The sequence below is a fragment of the Mustela nivalis genome (assembly GCF_964662115.1).
Source record: "Mustela nivalis genome assembly, chromosome: 17".
NCBI classification, from domain to species: Eukaryota; Metazoa; Chordata; class Mammalia; order Carnivora; family Mustelidae; genus Mustela; species Mustela nivalis.
This window is the reverse complement of record NC_139036.1, coordinates 4397436-4414925: the sequence shown is the minus strand read 5'-3', so window position 1 is coordinate 4414925 and position 17490 is coordinate 4397436. Positions and strand designations below refer to the sequence as shown.

The following is a 17490-nucleotide window of genomic DNA, read 5'->3' as shown; positions in this document are numbered from 1 at the left end:
CAAGCCCCACCTTGGGCTCCTGGCTCCACAGACAGCCTGCTTCTCCTTCTCCCTCTGCCTGCTGCTCTGCCTACTTGTGCTCTTTCTCTATCTCTCTGTCAAAATAAATAAATAAATGAAATCTTTAAAAAAAAAATCTTAAAAAAAAAGAAGCAAACGAGGGTAGGGCGAGAGCCATGGGTCAGGGAAGCTGGAAGAGGGGCTGCTTGGTAGTTCAGCTTGCAGAGTGGGAAGTGGGCTCTGCCTGATAAGGTGGGAGTGTCTTTAAACACAGAGTCAGATCTCCGGAGATTAAAAAAAAAAAAAAAAGAATGATGAGAGACGTCCTTATGGACTGAAGGTTCTTGAGCCTCCAAAAGTCAAATGTTGACACATTGGCCCCCATTGTGAGGTATTTGGAGGTGGGGCCTTTGGAGGTAATCAGGTTTCCATGAGGTTGTGAGGCTGAAGTCCTTATGGTAGGATTAGTCCCTTCTAAGAGGGTGAGCGCTTGCTTTGTATGCACCGTGTGAGGACATACGGAGAAGACAGGAAGAGGAGTCACACCAGGAACCAAATCAACAGTCATCCTGGGCCTCCCAGACTTCAGAAGTGTTGAGACATAAATGTCTCTTGTGTTTATGGTGTTTTGTTATAGCAGCCCAAGGAGACTAACGCAACCCCCAGAGAATGACAAACAGCAGCCATTTTGCCACCATGAGGAAGTGCACTTGGGATATAGTAACCCCCCCACAGACAGAAACCAGGTCCTTTGTGACAGCCCTAGGGCACTGGACCCAAGCTTCTCTGAGTACACTCTTGTCTAGAGACTATTATCATATGACACGATGCAGTCCCCTCGTTTTTAGTTGTTGGTTCAACTTGTGTTTTCTATCCCTTGCTGAAGGAAGAGCGCGTCTGGCTACTGAGGGGTAAAGGGAAGAAAGGTGGCGGTGGTGGGGCTTGTCAGTCCCAGAGATGGGGGAGAAGCTTAGAGGAGTCCATTGGCCTCATGGTTTAGTAGTCAGGACTCTGGGTGCACCAGACAGAAACACATTTTGAATATGTTCCAGTCACAAAGAGGAAATCAACGGATTGTGGTCATTTACTTAATACACATTAGGGAGTGCCTACTATATGCTGGGGACCCTAAGCACTGCGGACAGGGATCAAAACAGACAAGAACAACAACAACAACAAAAAAAAAAACAAAAAAACCAAAAAACCCAGAAGACAAACAAACAAAAAAACAACCCTTACCCTCACAGAGCTTAAGGAAGGGAAGGGAAATCGGGAGTTGCTGGGAAAAGTGGCTTCGATTTAAACAGGTTGTCACGGGAGGCCTCGCTGAAACGGTGGTATTTGAATTAGGAACTGAAGCTGAAATCTTCCTTGGTAGACTCGGCCTTAAAAAAAATAAATAAATAAAAGAAAAAGAGCAACTGTAAATCCCGGAGGCAGAGACAGCGAGGCGCCAGCAGTGTGGCTGCAGCCAGACCAGCAAAGGGAGGCGGGGGAAGAGACGGAATCCGAATGGCATATACCTCGTGGCAAAATCACACCGCACCCTCGGAGCGGAGAGATGCCCCAACGTGGAGGGTGCCGGAGGCAAAGGACAGAGCAGCGGAGGCAGAGGAAAGCCCTCCAGCCTGCTCGGGTGTGCATCCCGAGCCACTCCGGGCAGTGCTGCGGGTCGGCGGGCCGAGGGCGGTGGACCTCGCCGCTGGTGCTCTGCTGCGGATTCCGGCCGCATCCGTTCGCACGGACGAAGTGCGGCTCAGTCTCCACGGTCCAAGCGTCCCCATAAACTCTCTAGGAGCCGCATCTGCGGGACCCACTGGGTGTGTTTGCCAAGCAACAACCGTGGGCGTGACAACCGTGGGTGGGACGAGTCTGTGCCCGGCCCCGGAGGACTCGGGTATTTCAGGACCTTGATCTTTAAGACTTGCCCCGCCTCCCCGTGAGGGGGTGGAGCGACGAGGGCAGCTGTCACCTCCTCCGCCCCGCCCCGCCGGCTCTCACGTGGGTTCGGCTGCTCAGTAACAGCTCTTCTTCCGGGACTTCCTGGTCACCGCGACCAATCAGAGTGTTCTTCCTGTCCTGACCATTGTCAGCCGGCTGCCAATCGCGCGCCTCTACCAACGCCCCTTAAAGGCGCCGCCGACGCCGCCCGAGCCGGGGCGAATCAGTTCCTCGGCTGCCTGCCCCCAACTGCGGCATGGAGTCGTCCCGGGGGCGGCCTGGGCCCGAAGCGGACCTTCTGGTTCTGGGGGAGCAGCAAGCCGCGATCTTCGGCGGCGGCCCGGGCCGAGCGCCCTCCGCGCCGCCCTCGGGCCTCCCGGGGTGCGGGCAGGAAGAGGCCGAGAACGTTGGGGGCGCGAGCCGCCACCCCGCGGCGTCCCCGAAGACTTCGAGCCTCGGCTTCATTCACCGGGCCGAGCGGGAGGCTCGGGACGGCGAGCCGGGCCGCGGAGGGACGCCGTCCGCGCCGGGGAGTCGCCGGGGGGCGCCGGTTCCCGAGCCCCAGCCGCACGGCCCCTCCAGGCGCCAGGAGGATCCTGAGCCGCGGGAGGACGAGCCTGCGTCGGAGGGGGGCTGCCGTCGAGGGAGCCCGGGAGGCCGCGGGATGGAGGCTGAGCCGCGGGAGGAAGACGACGAGGAGGAGGAGGCGGCGGCCGGCAGGGCTGGGCGATCGTTCTCTAGCCGTCTTCAGGACAGCCGCAGCCTGGACGGTCTGAGCGGGGCGTGCGGCGGCGCGGGGTCCGCTGGGGGTGCCGAGCCTGGCGCGGGCGGCGGGCGCCGCGCCACCATCTCCAGCCCCCTGGAGCTCGAGGGCACCGTGAGCCGCCATGGCGACCTCACCCACTTCGTGGCCAACAACCTGCAACTCAAGATTCGTCTGAGCGCCGCCCCTCAACCCCCGCCCCCCGCCCCGGCGCGGCCCTGTGCAGCGCCCGCGCCCACTCCGGTCATCCCCCCGATCGACCCCGACGTGCTGCGGGACCTGGAGCGGCTGAGTCGGGAGCTAGGCGGCAGGGTGGACCGTCTGCTGCGCGGGCTGGGTGGCGCGGTGCAGGAGCTGACGGCGCTGAGCGTGGGCTGCATCCAGACCTACCGCGACGCCGTGGACTCCCTGGGCGAAGCGGTGGACATGAGCATCAAGGGCATGTACACCCTGCTGGCGCGCTGTGAAGAGCTGGAGCGGGCTCTACAGCCAGTGCAAGGGCTGGCGCGCCAAGTGCGGGATATCCGACGCACCCTGGAGGTGTTGGAGGCCCTGTGCAAGTGACCGGCAGGGCAGGAGAGGCTGGCCAAGCCAGGGCCCAGCAGGATCCTAAGGACTCTTCAAGGAGCCCTGGTGGGAACTGCCCGCTGAGGGGAGGTATTATGTATTGGAGGCTCTTCCAGACGCATTTAGCAGGCCTGCGACCACTCGCTGGGCCTTATTCAGGTGTATGTGGGGAAGTTCTAAAGCCTCTCCTGGTGAGAGGGGATGATGCTCTGCTTCTTTTAAGTTGGCCATCTGGAGCGACTTTGTTCTCGACTCTTCTCCAGCCAGAGCACCATCTCTGGGAACCCAGGGCTTTAGGTCTCAGCTTGGGAGACAGGACTGTCATATGTGGTCAAGAACAGAGAACAGAGGAGGCCTCAGCCCCCACTGTGGCCACCCTGACTCCAGTGGCCACATCTCAGGTGCCAGGGGCTGTGGGAGCTTGAGTGGTCCTTGGCCACACGCCATGCAGACAAGGATGCCCACCTGCTTCTGCCCTCTGGCCTCCTACCATCCCCCTTCCGCAGCCAGAACCGGGGTGGAACTAGAAGGAATGCGTTGCATGGTAGAGGGGGTGAGGTGGGAGGGGTCTCACTGCTCTCAGGGTTCAGGCGGAATTGTTGCTGGTTTTGAAGCCCACCTGTTGTGGAATGTTCTAGTCAGTTTTGGCTTTCTGAGTTTTTGTGGAATTAAAGTGCTGCTGCTAAGGCTGAGGTGTGTCTGTGTGGGGTTCCAGGGATTGGTGAGCTGAAGGAGCGGGAAGGAGGGTCGGTGGTTTTCGTGGAGCTCTCTTGGCGGATGCTGGGTGCGGGGCGAGAGTCCCAGGCTCCATGGGCAAGGGCATGGGTTCCATGGTTCCTGCTCTCAGGCAGCACTGCGATGGGGGTGGGGTAGGGGGCGGCCGCGGGAGGTGGGGCACGTGAGACACGCATATTCGGGCTCAGGGATCCAGTAAAATAAGCAGCGTGTTCTGGTACCGAAAGGGAAAGGGCTGTCTTCTCAGATCTTGAAGGAGCCTGGCAGGGGCTGGGTGATTTGGACATCCTGACTCAGGAGGAAGACTGCGAACGCTTGTTACCTCCATTCCTGACACTTTCCCACACTCCGCCTTTCAGTGTCGTATTCACTCCAAGTTACGTTCCAGGAGCCCCACATTGTAGCCGAGAGCGTTATAGAGATCACAGAAGGAACTCCACAGTTTTATGAAACTGTCCCCCTCAAGTCAGTACTGAGCTGAGTTTCAACATGTTTCTATTTTGGGTGTGAAAAGTTCTAGAATTGGAAATGCTGCTTCACAAACCCTCCCAAAGAACAAGAAATTTCAGCGTCTCAAAGTTTAAAACAAAATACTACCTCTGGCCCGTACGGGGATCGAACCCGCGACCTTGGCGTTATTAGCACCACGCTCTAACCAACTGAGCTAACCGGCCAGCTGGTGGTGACATCGGAGTCTGGAGGTATATAAATTTATAATATTATGGGTTTTGTCCTCCAAAAAAGTTAGAAATGGGCAGGACCATCCTGAGAGATGTGAAAACGACATACGGGCGGAATCGCCGAGCATCCCAGGAAGTAGCAGCAAGCAGAGACCCGGGCAAGCGCAGAAGTCCCTGGGGCTCGGCGACATGGGTCCACCGGGCGCAAATACTGACCCCGCGCCTGGCAACAACCACGCGGCGTCCAGGAGCGACCGCAAACGCCAGAAACGGAAAGCGCCACCCGGAGGCTCCCGGTGGATTCCGAGAGAGACACCGATGCATCTGTGGACGCCCGGAGGTTCTTCGCAAAAGCAGTAGAACACGGAGGCACCGCTGGGATTCGAACCCAGGATCTCCTGTTTACTAGACAGGCGCTTTAACCAACTAAGCCACGGCGCCCACCGTCCGGTGCCCGTCGCCTTCTTTCCTTGGCCGGGTCCCCTCTCCCGCAGGTGCGCGGAAGCCTCCGTGTCCCTTGTAAGCCGGCTTCGGTCGTCCTAGAAAACGGGGTAGAGGGGACGAAAACGACGGTCGGGGACCACCGCGAAGTACCGGGGTGACGCGGGAAGGGAGCCAGGGCAGTTGGGCGGTAACGAGAGAGCCTCGCTACGACAAAACTGAACTCTGGCGGCCGCAACCGCACGCCGACGAGGATGGGATTCGAACCCACGCGTGCAGAGCACAATGGATTAGCAGTCCATCGCCTTAACCACTCGGCCACCTCGTCCGCGGAGAAGTTGCTTCCGCTCTTCTCTCTGGGGCCTGAACTCGCCCTCCCGCCCGCGGGACTCGCCCGCGTGGCGGAGGGCGCGCACGTCCCGGGACCCGCCGGACGCGGCCCACGCAACCCGCAGGCTTCTGCCCGCCGAGCGGCCTTTTCGCCTGCGCGCACTCCACGACGTCCCGTCGAGGCCGAGCGACGTGACAGTCCTCCGGAGCCTCGTCCCCGGCCCGCGTTTGCGGGACCCGGATCCGCGCCCACCAAACCGTGGGATCTGGGCTCCCCCGACGGGGCGGCTCGGGACGGGGCGCCGGGGGAGCTCCCCTTCCGGACCCTGCGAGGTGCTGCTCCGAACCCGGCGCTCGGGGTAGGTGGACACGCCGGGGAGGGGAGTAAATAAAAGGGACGGAAGCCCCGGTGGAAAACAAAACAAGAAAAAACTGACCCCGACGTGATTTGAACACGCAACCTTCTGATCTGGAGTCAGACGCGCTACCGTTGCGCCACGAGGTCGGCCGGCCGGAGGCGTGGACAGGTCTCCCCATGGCCACTTGGCGGCCGGCCGGGGTCCCGGCGATTGAGGCTGAGCGCCAAGGGCCCTCCCGAGCCCCTAAGCTCCCGCAGCGAGGTGGGTGCGCGGTCCCGCCCGCCTCGTGCCACCCGCGGGGCCCCAGCCCCGGTCGTCCTGCCCACGAGCCCCCCCGACCCCGAGCTGCCTCTGGGCAGGGGGTGTGGCACGGACCCACGCAGCCGGGCGGAGCGTGGAGGCGCTGCCCACGCCCTGGGCACCAGCGGGGCGCTAGACCAGCTCCTCCCGGTTGCCCCCTATCCGCCTCGGCCCCGGCCCTCGCCCCCGGCTCGGAGACTCTGGTGTCAAATTCGGTAGAGCCCCGGCTTCGGTCGTTTCGTCGCTCCTTATGGCTCTGGGGAATAATTTACAGGCAGAGACGTACACAGACCGGAAGTGTGTGTTTTGGTAAATTTCAACAAATGCAACCCACAACCCATTCAAGCTATAGTTCCTTCCCTCACCTCCCCCGCCCCCCGAAAGTTCTTCCCTGCCGCTTCCCGGAGGCGGCCACTGTCCTGATTTCATCACGGCGGACTTCGTTATGAGCTGGCAGCTTCTGGAGAGGGGTACCGGCAGCTGGCAGAGACCCCCCCAGTTGCCTCTCGAGGCGTTCAACAGGCCAGAACGGCGGCAGAGGTCACGCTGTGTCTCACGCCTTCCCTTCCAGGTCAAATGCGCGTTCGGTACAGTGATGCTCCCGAAGTCCTCGGAGTCCACAGAGATGCCACAGCCCCCCACCCCTGGCTTTCATTGAGTCTGGACAACATCTTTAAGAGCCTTCTCCCGGGGTTGTCAGGACATCGATATGCTGGCTTTCCCCTGTTCTGCCCCATCCGGCTCCCGTCTCTTTCTCTGTCCTTTAACCGCAGAGCTCTGCCACCACCTTCCCTGGAGTCAGCCATCCGTGTGCCCAGGGTTCCTGAAGCCTGCTCCCACCTCTGGATTCAGCTGCCCAGCACCTGCTGGACACCTTCACGTGACCCTGTCATCCTTCCTTCCCACTCCTTCTGCACTGCCACCAGTGCCTAAGCTAAGGCTGGGAGTCTCCTCTTGACTACCCCCCCCCCCCACACCCCATTCTCAGTCCGCAAATCTTGTCCATTCCATTTCCCTTCATAATTCTGCTGACTCTCATTCCCCATCCTCCCTTGCTGGATTATTGTACTAGACTCCTCTTTGATGTCTCTACCTCCAAAGGTCATCTTTTTAAAATGCCAGCTCATTCCCATCACACTGTGGTTTAAAATCAGTGCCCCATCCCCATCGAGATTAGGTCCTAACTTACTGGCTGAGCCCCCCAGGTCCCCAAGGTCACGCACTTCTTAAGTGGGCCCTGGAAGCAGGTTGCCAGTATTCACATATAGGCTTTGCTACTTACTAGTCGTGTGATTTGAGCTCCTTGTTGAATGTCCTTGGGTCTCCGTGTCCCCATACGGAAAATGGATCAGTAGCAGTATATTTCCTAAGATAAAGTGCTCAGAACCTGACTGGTCCCAATCAGCTATTACGGTTGTTATTAATATCTGGTCTTTACCTGATTCTCTTCAGTCACTGCCTCCTCACCTCCCAGGTGACAGCCACGGTGACTCATTTCAAGTTCCTTAAACTCACTTTAGTCCCTATTGTCTCTGTGCCACTATCCTTCTTTATCTGGATGACCCCTAACACACCCTTCAAGACTCAATTCAAAAGCTTTCCCTTCCCTACTTCTCCCCCCTTCCCTGGGGAGGAGGCTTGCTGTGTGTCTCCTCCAGGATAACACTTAAAACACTACTTTTAATTGTTTCCCTCACCACACTCTAAGTTACTCGGGAGAAGGAAATACGTATTCCTAGCACCCCATACAATTCCTGGGGTATACTGCATATTCCAGAAGCATTTGTGAAATGAAGGAGGGATAGTATTATCAAAAGCACTAGCGTGGGCAAAGCCTGCTTTATAGAGGAAGGAGACATGTCTGAGAAGCTGAGAGCATGGGATAGGGTGCAAATTTTTGCTAGAAAGGGAAGTTGAGGGGTGCCTGGGTGGCTCAGTGGGTTAAGTCTCTGCCTTCGGCTGGGGTCATGATCTCAGGGTCCTAGGATCAAGCCCTGCATCGGGCTCTCTGCTCAGCAGGGAGCCTGCTCCCCCCTCCCTGCCTCTCTTGTGGTCTCTGTCAAATAAATAAAATCTTTAAAAAGGGAGAAAGAAAGAAAGAAAGAAAGGGAAGTTGGGTCAGTGGACATGGTACCAGGGAATGTGGACTTGACCTCTAGGCTCAGAAAGGTTCTATAGCAGGTGTGAAGAATTATCAGTCCAGGGTCGCCACCCAGAGTATACTCAGATGTTTAAATCTCCATTTATCCCACCAGTTTCCAAGTTTTAGAAACCAGTAGATAATTCTGTCCAGAGGGGCCTTGCCCAATAAGGTTAGTCACTAGAGGGAGCTATTCAACAGGGGGCTTGTCAAATGAAGCTGAAATTTAACCATCCAGTTCCTTAGTCCCGCTCGCCCTCTTCTAAGCGTTCTGCAGCCCCGGGGAGCTAGCTGGCTACCACATGCGAGAGAAACAGTATGAAGTATTTCCATCACGGAAAGTTCTGCTGGGCGGTGCTGGTCCACAGGCTGAAAGCTGGTGGCCTGGGGCAGTTGTATGCTCTATATGCTCTTGTCATCAGGGGTATTTTTCTCCTTTTTTTTTTTTTCACCGTTTAGTTGGATGCTAACATCTGTAACTGGAGTAAGAATTTGGATGTCTGGACTCTCTCAAAACAAAAACAAAAACCAGCTTTTCCTGGGTAACCTGTATTTCAAGGTAAACAAAAAGTTGACAAAGGCACATTCTTATTTATTTATGGAAGAATAACAGGTGACAAGTGCAGAAAGGAACGATGCAATTAAGACACCCCTGTTTTGCAACACTTCCTGCAAGAATGAGGCTAGGCAGCAGCGATCAATGAAACCCGTGCGTGAAAACCTAATGGGAACTTTGTAATGCTTCCGTTGGTCTGACTATGCCTGACTCCACTGCTCAGATCAAACACCGGAAAAAAAGAGACAAGCGGCCAGGATGGGCCTCCTGATGGGACAGGATCAGAAATACAAGCCAACTCCCGTGATGTCTGTTTACTGGAAAAATGAATGTGAGACTCAGTAAACACTAGATCTAGCAACCAGTCTACAGGAAACACAGGACACAGAGGAACATATGAAATGACAGGACCAGATGTCCCTGTCCCAACGGCCCAGTGTCTTCATCAAGGAAACTGCAAGGAAGGAGAACAAAGAGGAAGAACCGAAGATTAAAAAAAAAAAAAAAGATTTAAGAGGCACATCAATCAAGTGCAAGGTGTGGACTTCGTCATGCGTTTGTATGATGGATATTGGGCAATCTGAGCTATTTGGTGATGTCTGGGGTTTGCTTGGCAATAATTAGTGCCGCTGGGAGGAACTTGGGCTGAACAAGGTTGGTGTTCTGTTGGTAACTGATGGAGCAGAATGGCAGGCTTCAAAGGGATTCACCCTTCTGTTTGCTTTATTTTTACATATGTTCGAATTTTTTCCCCTGAGCTTTTTTCTGACCAGAGCAGATGTCCATCAGGGCTGGACAGCAAAGGTCCAGCCCAGGGTGGAGTCATTGGACCCCCTCGAAGGGAAGGACGCACCAGCTCACCAGCAGTACCTCCTATGGCCACAGGGTGGCTCTAACACTCAAATTTGTGTGACCTCTGTGTGGCAGGCTTCTGCGAACCAAGGTCATCATGGAGAGTGGCAGGACAGACCTAAACTCCTGCTCACTGTTATTAATTCATAATGTGAAATGTGACTACCCAGTTCTTAGTATCTAGTAGGTTCCCTAGGCGGGAAGCCTATTATAAGCAGAATGCCCCACACTTGCAGATGGGGGAGCCCCAAATTCTGTCATCCTTGACCCCTTCCTTTTTCATCACCCACTCATGTTTAGACCTTCTTATCTTTTAATGATCTCTTGATTCCTGACACTTTGTTCCACTTTCTTTATTTCACTCTGGCCTAATCTCATTCTGTCCGTCCTGGGATCACTACAGCAGCCTCTTCCCATGCCCGCTCCCTAACATCTCAAAATCCATTCTCCACAAAGTCGTCTTCTAGAACACAGACCTGACCAGGTCTCTCCCCCAGGCTGCAAGCCTCGCACCTGTGTCTGCCCATCCCACCCAAAACAAAAACAAAAACACCTTAATTTCTTCTTCCCCTCCCATTACTAGCCTCCAGACATACGAGCTTCTTTCTGTTCAACGAACAGACTGGCCTGTTCTGGCCTCGTTCCCACCTAAAGGACCTTCGCCCTTGCTGTACCTACATCTGGAAAGTTCTTTCCCCAATCTTTTCCCCATGGCTGGCTGACTCCTCTACATTCTCTTTGTTCCACAACTTTGGAAGATCTTACAAAAAGAGGTCCTGGGTTTTGCTCACCTGCAGTGGTTGAAAGTGTTTCCTTCGTCTGTGAAATGTCAGACTTGACAACTGTTACTGGGGGAGGTTGGTAATGACAGTGGCCTGGCCTTCTCATTCCCAGGAGAAAAAGTCATGTGAGTTAGAGGCGAAGGGAGGACCCCTTCAGCCCTTGGGTCTTATCTGTACACTCAATATTTTCGTTCTTGCTATGCTATGCTCACATGGAGTCTGCCTCTCATTGTACTTAGGACATCAACATTGTCACTTGTCTTGAGAGTCTCATATGGATGAGGGTCACCTCCAAAGAGAGAAGCGGTTGGGTCTGATGAGGGAGCAGGTGGCTGGCTGAGGACAAAGCAAGAGATGGCGCCTTGCACCCCCCCCCTTCATCCGCTCCCCTCCATAGGTGTAGCATTCCTCAGGCACCCCTGACTGCCATAAAATGTTAAATAGTTAACTTGCTGAGATCACAATCCTGCAAGACAGGAGTCTCCCTTGGTTTGCAAATTTCTTTGAGATTACAACAAAGAAGTTACCTTATCAATAGCCCAATCTCCAAGGACACAGAACTCAGTTTTTCAAGTCAAATGTCACCCTCCCCTCCATAAAACCTAAGGAGGCAGAGGTAGAAGGAAAGGTAAATAAAGTTAAATTTCTTCTAAACCTAAATCTCATTAACAAGGATGTTTGATAGCAGGGATGTAACATTCCACCAGACTCCTAATTGTCTTTACTTGATAGCAACTAAGCCTTCAATATCCTGATAGTATTATTTGCCCCAAAAGCCCTTCTAAACACCCCTTTGTCCTCACCTACCCAACTCCTGCGTATATAACCAACCACCCCTCACAACCCGGGGCAGCCGCATCTCCGCCTGCCCACGGGCCCTGTCCCCGTGCTCTAATAAACCACCATTTTGCACCAAAGATGTCTTAAGAATTCTTTCTTTAGTCGTCAGCTCCGAACCTCACCCCACCGAACCTGACTTAGGTTCTGGGACTTCATCATTTTTGGCGAGCCAGCCAGGAGATTTGTGAGTCTTTACATTTGGACTCTGAGCTTCGGTGCAAATTGGTGAGTACTTTCTCTCCTTTTCCTGTACTCTCATTCCAGGGCTTTTTCAAGGAGTATGGTCTTATTGGAACACTTGCATGTCAATTGCTCAGGCTGTAATCCTCTAGCCCGTGGCTACTCCACGGGGAGGAGAGCGCCTGCCTTTTGGCTGTAAGCTAGTACCCTGGCCGGAATGGCAATAAGACCCAGAAACTTGATGGCCTCACTCTATTCCTGTTCTTATAGAAAGTTGTCTCTCTTGGGCACGGGACAGCCACCTAAGTCACCAGGACGGCTGCCAATCTTAAGACTCCCGTGTGAGGTTTCCTCCTGATTGATCTAATGTGATCCCCTCCACATGCCCGGTCTAGCCACTTCTGGCCGCGAGACCTCCACTGGGAGCCGGCCGAAACCAGTACCCGATTGAATTAAAACGCAACCGGGGACCGTTTCCTAGGGAAGTTGGCTGTAAGGACCACATGTGTTGGAATGTCGCATAGACCATGATGGATTTCAATCTTTACTGTTTCTCGTCAGTGTCTTCTGCGAACCGCCTAAAGCTATGAAATTGGGTAATTTCCCCTTGCCAAACTTTTCTAGTACTTCCATGGGTTAATATGGCAAAACAGTATGCAGTCTTCAGGACATAGGATAGCATGGCACAAGCGTTTTAGTCCATTCACCAGGCACCCATCAGCAGCCTAGGATGCGATGGGGAAGCGGAGGGACGCCGGCACCCCTTCCAGGGCCTTTAACGGCAGGAATGCCTTCCCAGGGAAGGCAAAACGGTGATCAATAGCGATTTTTGTTGAGGGACGCCTCCGGTCGCTTTTGACACAGGAACCTCTGACATATCCTGCGTGGGACGCTACCCAGGAGTCAGGGGGGATTTGGTAATGGACCTTCTTTACTTTTCTGGAAGCATGGCCTCAGTAGGCTTCTTCAGTTCCCAAGGACTCTACCTTGGGGTGCCTTTTAACCCACTGGAAATAATTTGGATTGCAAAACTTAGGAAAGGACTGAGCTCCTGTAACACTGCATGGCCTCAGTGGGATCTATCAGTTAGATCTCTGCAGGAAACAGGGCAAATGGACCTAGGATACCTTCACTGCTCATACCTAGGCCTTTATTGCTCTGCACCAGGACCCCAGACTAAGGGGCTTTTGCGGAATGTGTTTGCCCAAATGAGTCAGCTAGTAAACTTTCTCCTGACATGTTGGATGGTAATTACGTAAATAAGCCTTCTTCTAGTAAACCCAGGTTGCTGGGCCATCCCTAGCAAAGGGGACTCTGGCTTTATTCCTCTGTTTCTCTTAATAGATGTGGGGGCTTCTCCCTCACTCACATCCCGTGTTAATGGCTATAACTGGAGCCAACTGGGGTTGGTCTAACTCGAGACAGAGACCATAAGGAATATTCCCAAGCAGCTGCCGAAACTCTCTTTGTTTCGGGGAAGTTTCCCTGTGTTCTCTGGCCTGACTTGGACTGCCTAACCCCTCCCCCCTTGCTGGTGGGAAAGCATGGCGTCTGCTCCTCTGTTGGGGCTTATGAGCTCTGAAACCGGGAATCCCTTCTCTGCCTCCTGGCAGCACTTTGTTTCCTCTGTTTTCCCCTTCTGTTTCTGCACCAAGGTGCGTGCAGCCTGCATGACTAGCCTCTAGATCATGCACCACGGCTCCTTCTCTCTTCACTGTCAAGGAGCAAGAAGAACACCCCCACTCCAGATCTTCCCACGCATGTCTCAGGTAAACATTCAAATTGGAGTGGGCCCAGGTGGAACGTAAATCAGTATTGGAACTAAGTTAAGTTTGTTGGTTTAATTAAGATAGATGCATCTTTGAAGTTAACAGCAGTAAATGTGAAGCTTTATTCTATCGAAGTTTACTGAAGGTTAAATAAGCTTATGTTACTTGTTAAAATTTGTTAGCAAAGAAATGACTAAACTGATGGTTAATTGTCTATCTCAAAGTTCTAATGGGTAATTGCTGAAGTAGCTTTCAAAGTCTTTGGTAACCTGAAAGTTTTAAAGTTTTGCTTGGATGACAAATGGAATTAAATTGTGGACATCTAGGTCTTAACCAAATAGGATAAAATGCTAAGTCGTTAATTTCTGAATGTAGGCTTGTGCTTTTTGACTTCTTACTGCAAAGAAACTAAGAGTATTTAAATCTGTTGGTAAACTTGTTTGCCACTTAACTGATTCATAAATTTGCCACCTGAAGAATTCTGTTGTAACAGTTCACAATTGGTTAATAACTAAAGGTGTTTCTAAGAATACAAAGTTCTGCTTAGTGTAACTAAGACTGATGGAAATAAAGGGAAACTCTGTATGTAGGAAAGTAGGAGATATGTAAGAAAGATTTAAGGAATGGGAATACATTTTGTTGAAGGTAAAGGAAGGTAATTTTGTCCTAAATGAGATGGTTGTTTGGAAGGAAATGGCTTGGGACAAAACCTGAATGCAAAGGAAAGTTGTAGAAGGTTTGTGAAGGGAAATCTTCAGAAAAGGAATTTTAGCTATGGTCAAGAATGGATTAAGATTGAAATGAATGGGTTTTAAGGTACATTGGTACAAGACTGAAATTCTCTGTTCAAAAGGACAATGTTTTCTTAGATCAATTGATCTGCTGTTAAGAAAATGTAAATGGTTTTCTCTTTGCCTGCCCAGAAAACCCAGTTTCTATGTTTTGTTTTATCAGGTGTTTAACATCCCTAATTATATTTAGGCATGTGCTTTAAAACTTTCTAAAATTTTAGCAAATGTTGACAGAATTTAAATTGTAAATCTCTTTAACTCAGGCTTTTCCTTGGTATGTGAAGTTGCTCATGAAGTACTTATAAACCTTGGGTTACATTTGGGAAAATGCTATAACTATTCTAGAGATTCTACGCACTTCCTAAAGTTTTAACGTTTTGAGAGATCATCGCTTGATACTGTAATTATGGAAATGCTATGTATCACAGAAATAATCTGATTTCCTTGCAGCTAAATTGTAAACGCCCGTATCTCTTTAGCTCTAACCATATCCATTCTGAGTTTTTGTCATTTATAATTGTTTTAATTCTCTGGTAAAATGAGTTTTATCTTCAAGGATATTCCTATAAAGGACTTTCAGGACAAATACAGATATTTGATATGCTTGAAAATTCTAAAACTGAAATGGGTAAGAATTTCCAGAACTGACTAAAGCCGCATTCACCAGAATTAGTAACATGGGACTAAATGAACTAAAAGATTATAGTGTTGTGTCTCTTAATGTTTTGTCTTACTTTAAACATTGCTGGTTCTCTCTACTGTTTGCTCTTACAGACTAGGGATACTCCCTCCTAGTTATCTGTAACTTATAGAGATGTAAAAGTGCTCATTTGTAAAAGTGCTCAAAGCATTCACCTTCTCTCTCTATCTGAACCCTCTGAAACCAAAAGGTCTTACTAAGTATTCTTTCTTCCATGGCAATCAGTCATTTGCATAAGTTCAATAAGAATCTGTTCTCCTTGTAACAGGAAAGAATTGGAAACACGGGTTTTTTTACCAAGGCTTTGACTGGGATGTCATATTTGAAAAGACTCAGATATGACCAGACAGCTTTAAGGAACTAAGGTTGACTTTATGAAACCTGGAGCCATAAAGCCCCTTAGGACTGTTGGCCTGATACCTTGCTTACAGAGTTCCCAGCAGCCCCACCAGGTGAGTAAAGAATGTCACTCCTTGGTAGGTGCAGTCTCGGGAAGAGGAATTCGCCCAAAGGTATTGCAGGCATGCCTCATGGCAAGTACAGGGCTTGGCTTCTGGCCCGGAGAGGCTACTAAAAGTTCAACCTAGAGATTCCTTATACAAAGTTCCAGCAAAGCAGATTCTAAAAGATCTATTGATCACACTCACTGTTCTTGCTGAGCTTATGTAAATAATAGGCCAAGTTTGTTAAAACTGGACTTGTTTCACAAGTGAATTAGTCCTGATTTGGCTATCTCTGTAAATGAGGGTTATTTTAGAGAGAAAAATTATGTTTTAGTAACACGCCTTTATGGATGTTAAATTCTAGATTTGATTGTCTTTAAATGTTGTTTACCTAAGCTAAACAATTTGAGGTAAACTTCAGAGAAGTTGGACAATAGCTTCTTTAGTTGATCTTATTATTTTGTGGGGATATTAGCAGACCCCACGGCACATGATTAAACAACTGGAAAAATGGGATTGATTCCCCTGCAATGGTGTAACTTAACTAACACCTTATGTGTGGCTGGGATAATGAAATTGCCTAAAAGCCAACCTATCGCACTCCATAGGATTAACTATGGACTTGTGGAGATAATGGATGACCCCACTTTCTTTATGATTGGATTGAATGATGCATGGGGGACTCCCCTTATCTCTCGACAAGTTTTCTCCCACTTGACAATGATCCTCTGTAATCAGGATATTGTTAAGGCTGGACCACTCATTGGTTTCACCCCTTTGTCATATTTATCCTAGAGGCCACCTCTGTTGAGATGCAATTGCAAATAGATGCTTTAGCTAAGCATGGAACAGCCCTCCTATAAAGGAGCCTCAAAGCTCCCTGTGGGACAGTCCTTGACTGTAATGATGTCACATCAGGTCCAGATTTGTCTTAGAAGCCAAAGGCCACCAATGAATGATGGAGGCCGACTTATTAAATACTGGGCTACACTAACAGATATGCCAGAAATAATACTTAAAACTTGTCAAACTTTAAACCTAGTTACCTGTATGCCTGAACCTGACCACTGTACTTCTTTCTCTATAGAGCAAAAATGTTCAAAGGTTATTGATCTTGCTTACTCTATTTGCCCAGATTTAAGATGCCCCTGTTAAAAATATGAATGACAGTTGGTTTTCTGATGACAGTAGTTTTCATAGAAAGAATAAGAAAAGCTAGGTGTGCCATAGTGCTCACTAGCACTTTGCAATTGCCAAAGCCTAAGAATTAACATTTATACTGACTCCAAATATGCTTTCCTGGTACTACATGCCCATGGAGCTATTTGGAAGGAAAGGGGAAGCCATAACTCCCCAATCAAATATGAGCCTAAGTTATAAAACCCTCCTTATCGCTATACTGAAGATGGCATATGTCAGATCTGGGATACATATCTGTGGCTTACACCCACAATTGGACGGCTCAGTCAGAAGGCAATTTTATGCTGGGAACAAAGAAATCATACGAGTGGTACTTGGGCAAATAACACACGTTATCTGGGATGGCTATCACTAGAAGTGTGTTCCCAAATAATAGTACTCCAGGCTACTGAATGTTTTGCTACTGATTGGGTAAGGCGACCTGGAATTAGATGGCCAGCTACAAATGGAACCCACTGGATATGTGGAACTAACCTGTGGGCCTGGCTTCCTCCAGGGTGGATAGGTCGCTGTACTTTAGGATTTGCCTGGATCCATGGGTGCATTACTAAAACCATTACAACTCCAGCTAATCTCCCCAACTTGAAACAAAGATGGACACAATCTGTTTTTAAATGGTATGATCACTTAGCATCCATTTTTGTTCCATCTGCGGGACTAGAAGATGTCATGTGGCATGTAGAAGCCCTTAATAAATATACTACAAAGGCACTCAATGATCCACTAAATGGCATCTCCCTCCTTAATACCAAAGTCTCACAAATACGCAAGGCAGTCCTACAAAATAGGATGGCCTTAGAAGTCCTGACAGCAGCCCAAGGTGGCACACATGCATTATCAAGACAGAATGTTGTGTGTACATTCCAGACCATCACAAAAATGTCACAGGACTAATAAAAGATATGAATACCCAGATTAAGGCCCTACAAGATCCTTCTTTCTCTTTTAGTGATTGGTTAAGTTCCTGGCTTGGAGGAGGGCTATGGTCAAATCTCCTTTTCGGGCTTCTTATTCTTATCGCCTTATTAATCCTAATATGTTGCTTTGTTCCATGTTTCTCCACTTGGTGCCGAGACTCCATTGCTACAATGACTACACCACGACAGACGATCCTTGTCGCG

General features: G+C 50.6%; 1 protein-coding gene across 1 annotated transcript; it reads left to right on the top strand.

Annotated features, from left to right (window-relative positions):
* Positions 1–2110: 2110 nt before the first annotated feature.
* Positions 2111–3961, top strand: BORCS6 (BLOC-1 related complex subunit 6). Its single transcript, XM_082708173.1, has one exon. The coding sequence runs from the start codon at positions 2198–2200 to the stop codon at positions 3266–3268; it is 1071 nt and encodes a 356-aa protein (XP_082564299.1). The 5' UTR covers positions 2111–2197; the 3' UTR covers positions 3269–3961.
* Positions 3962–17490: the final 13529 nt, after the last annotated feature.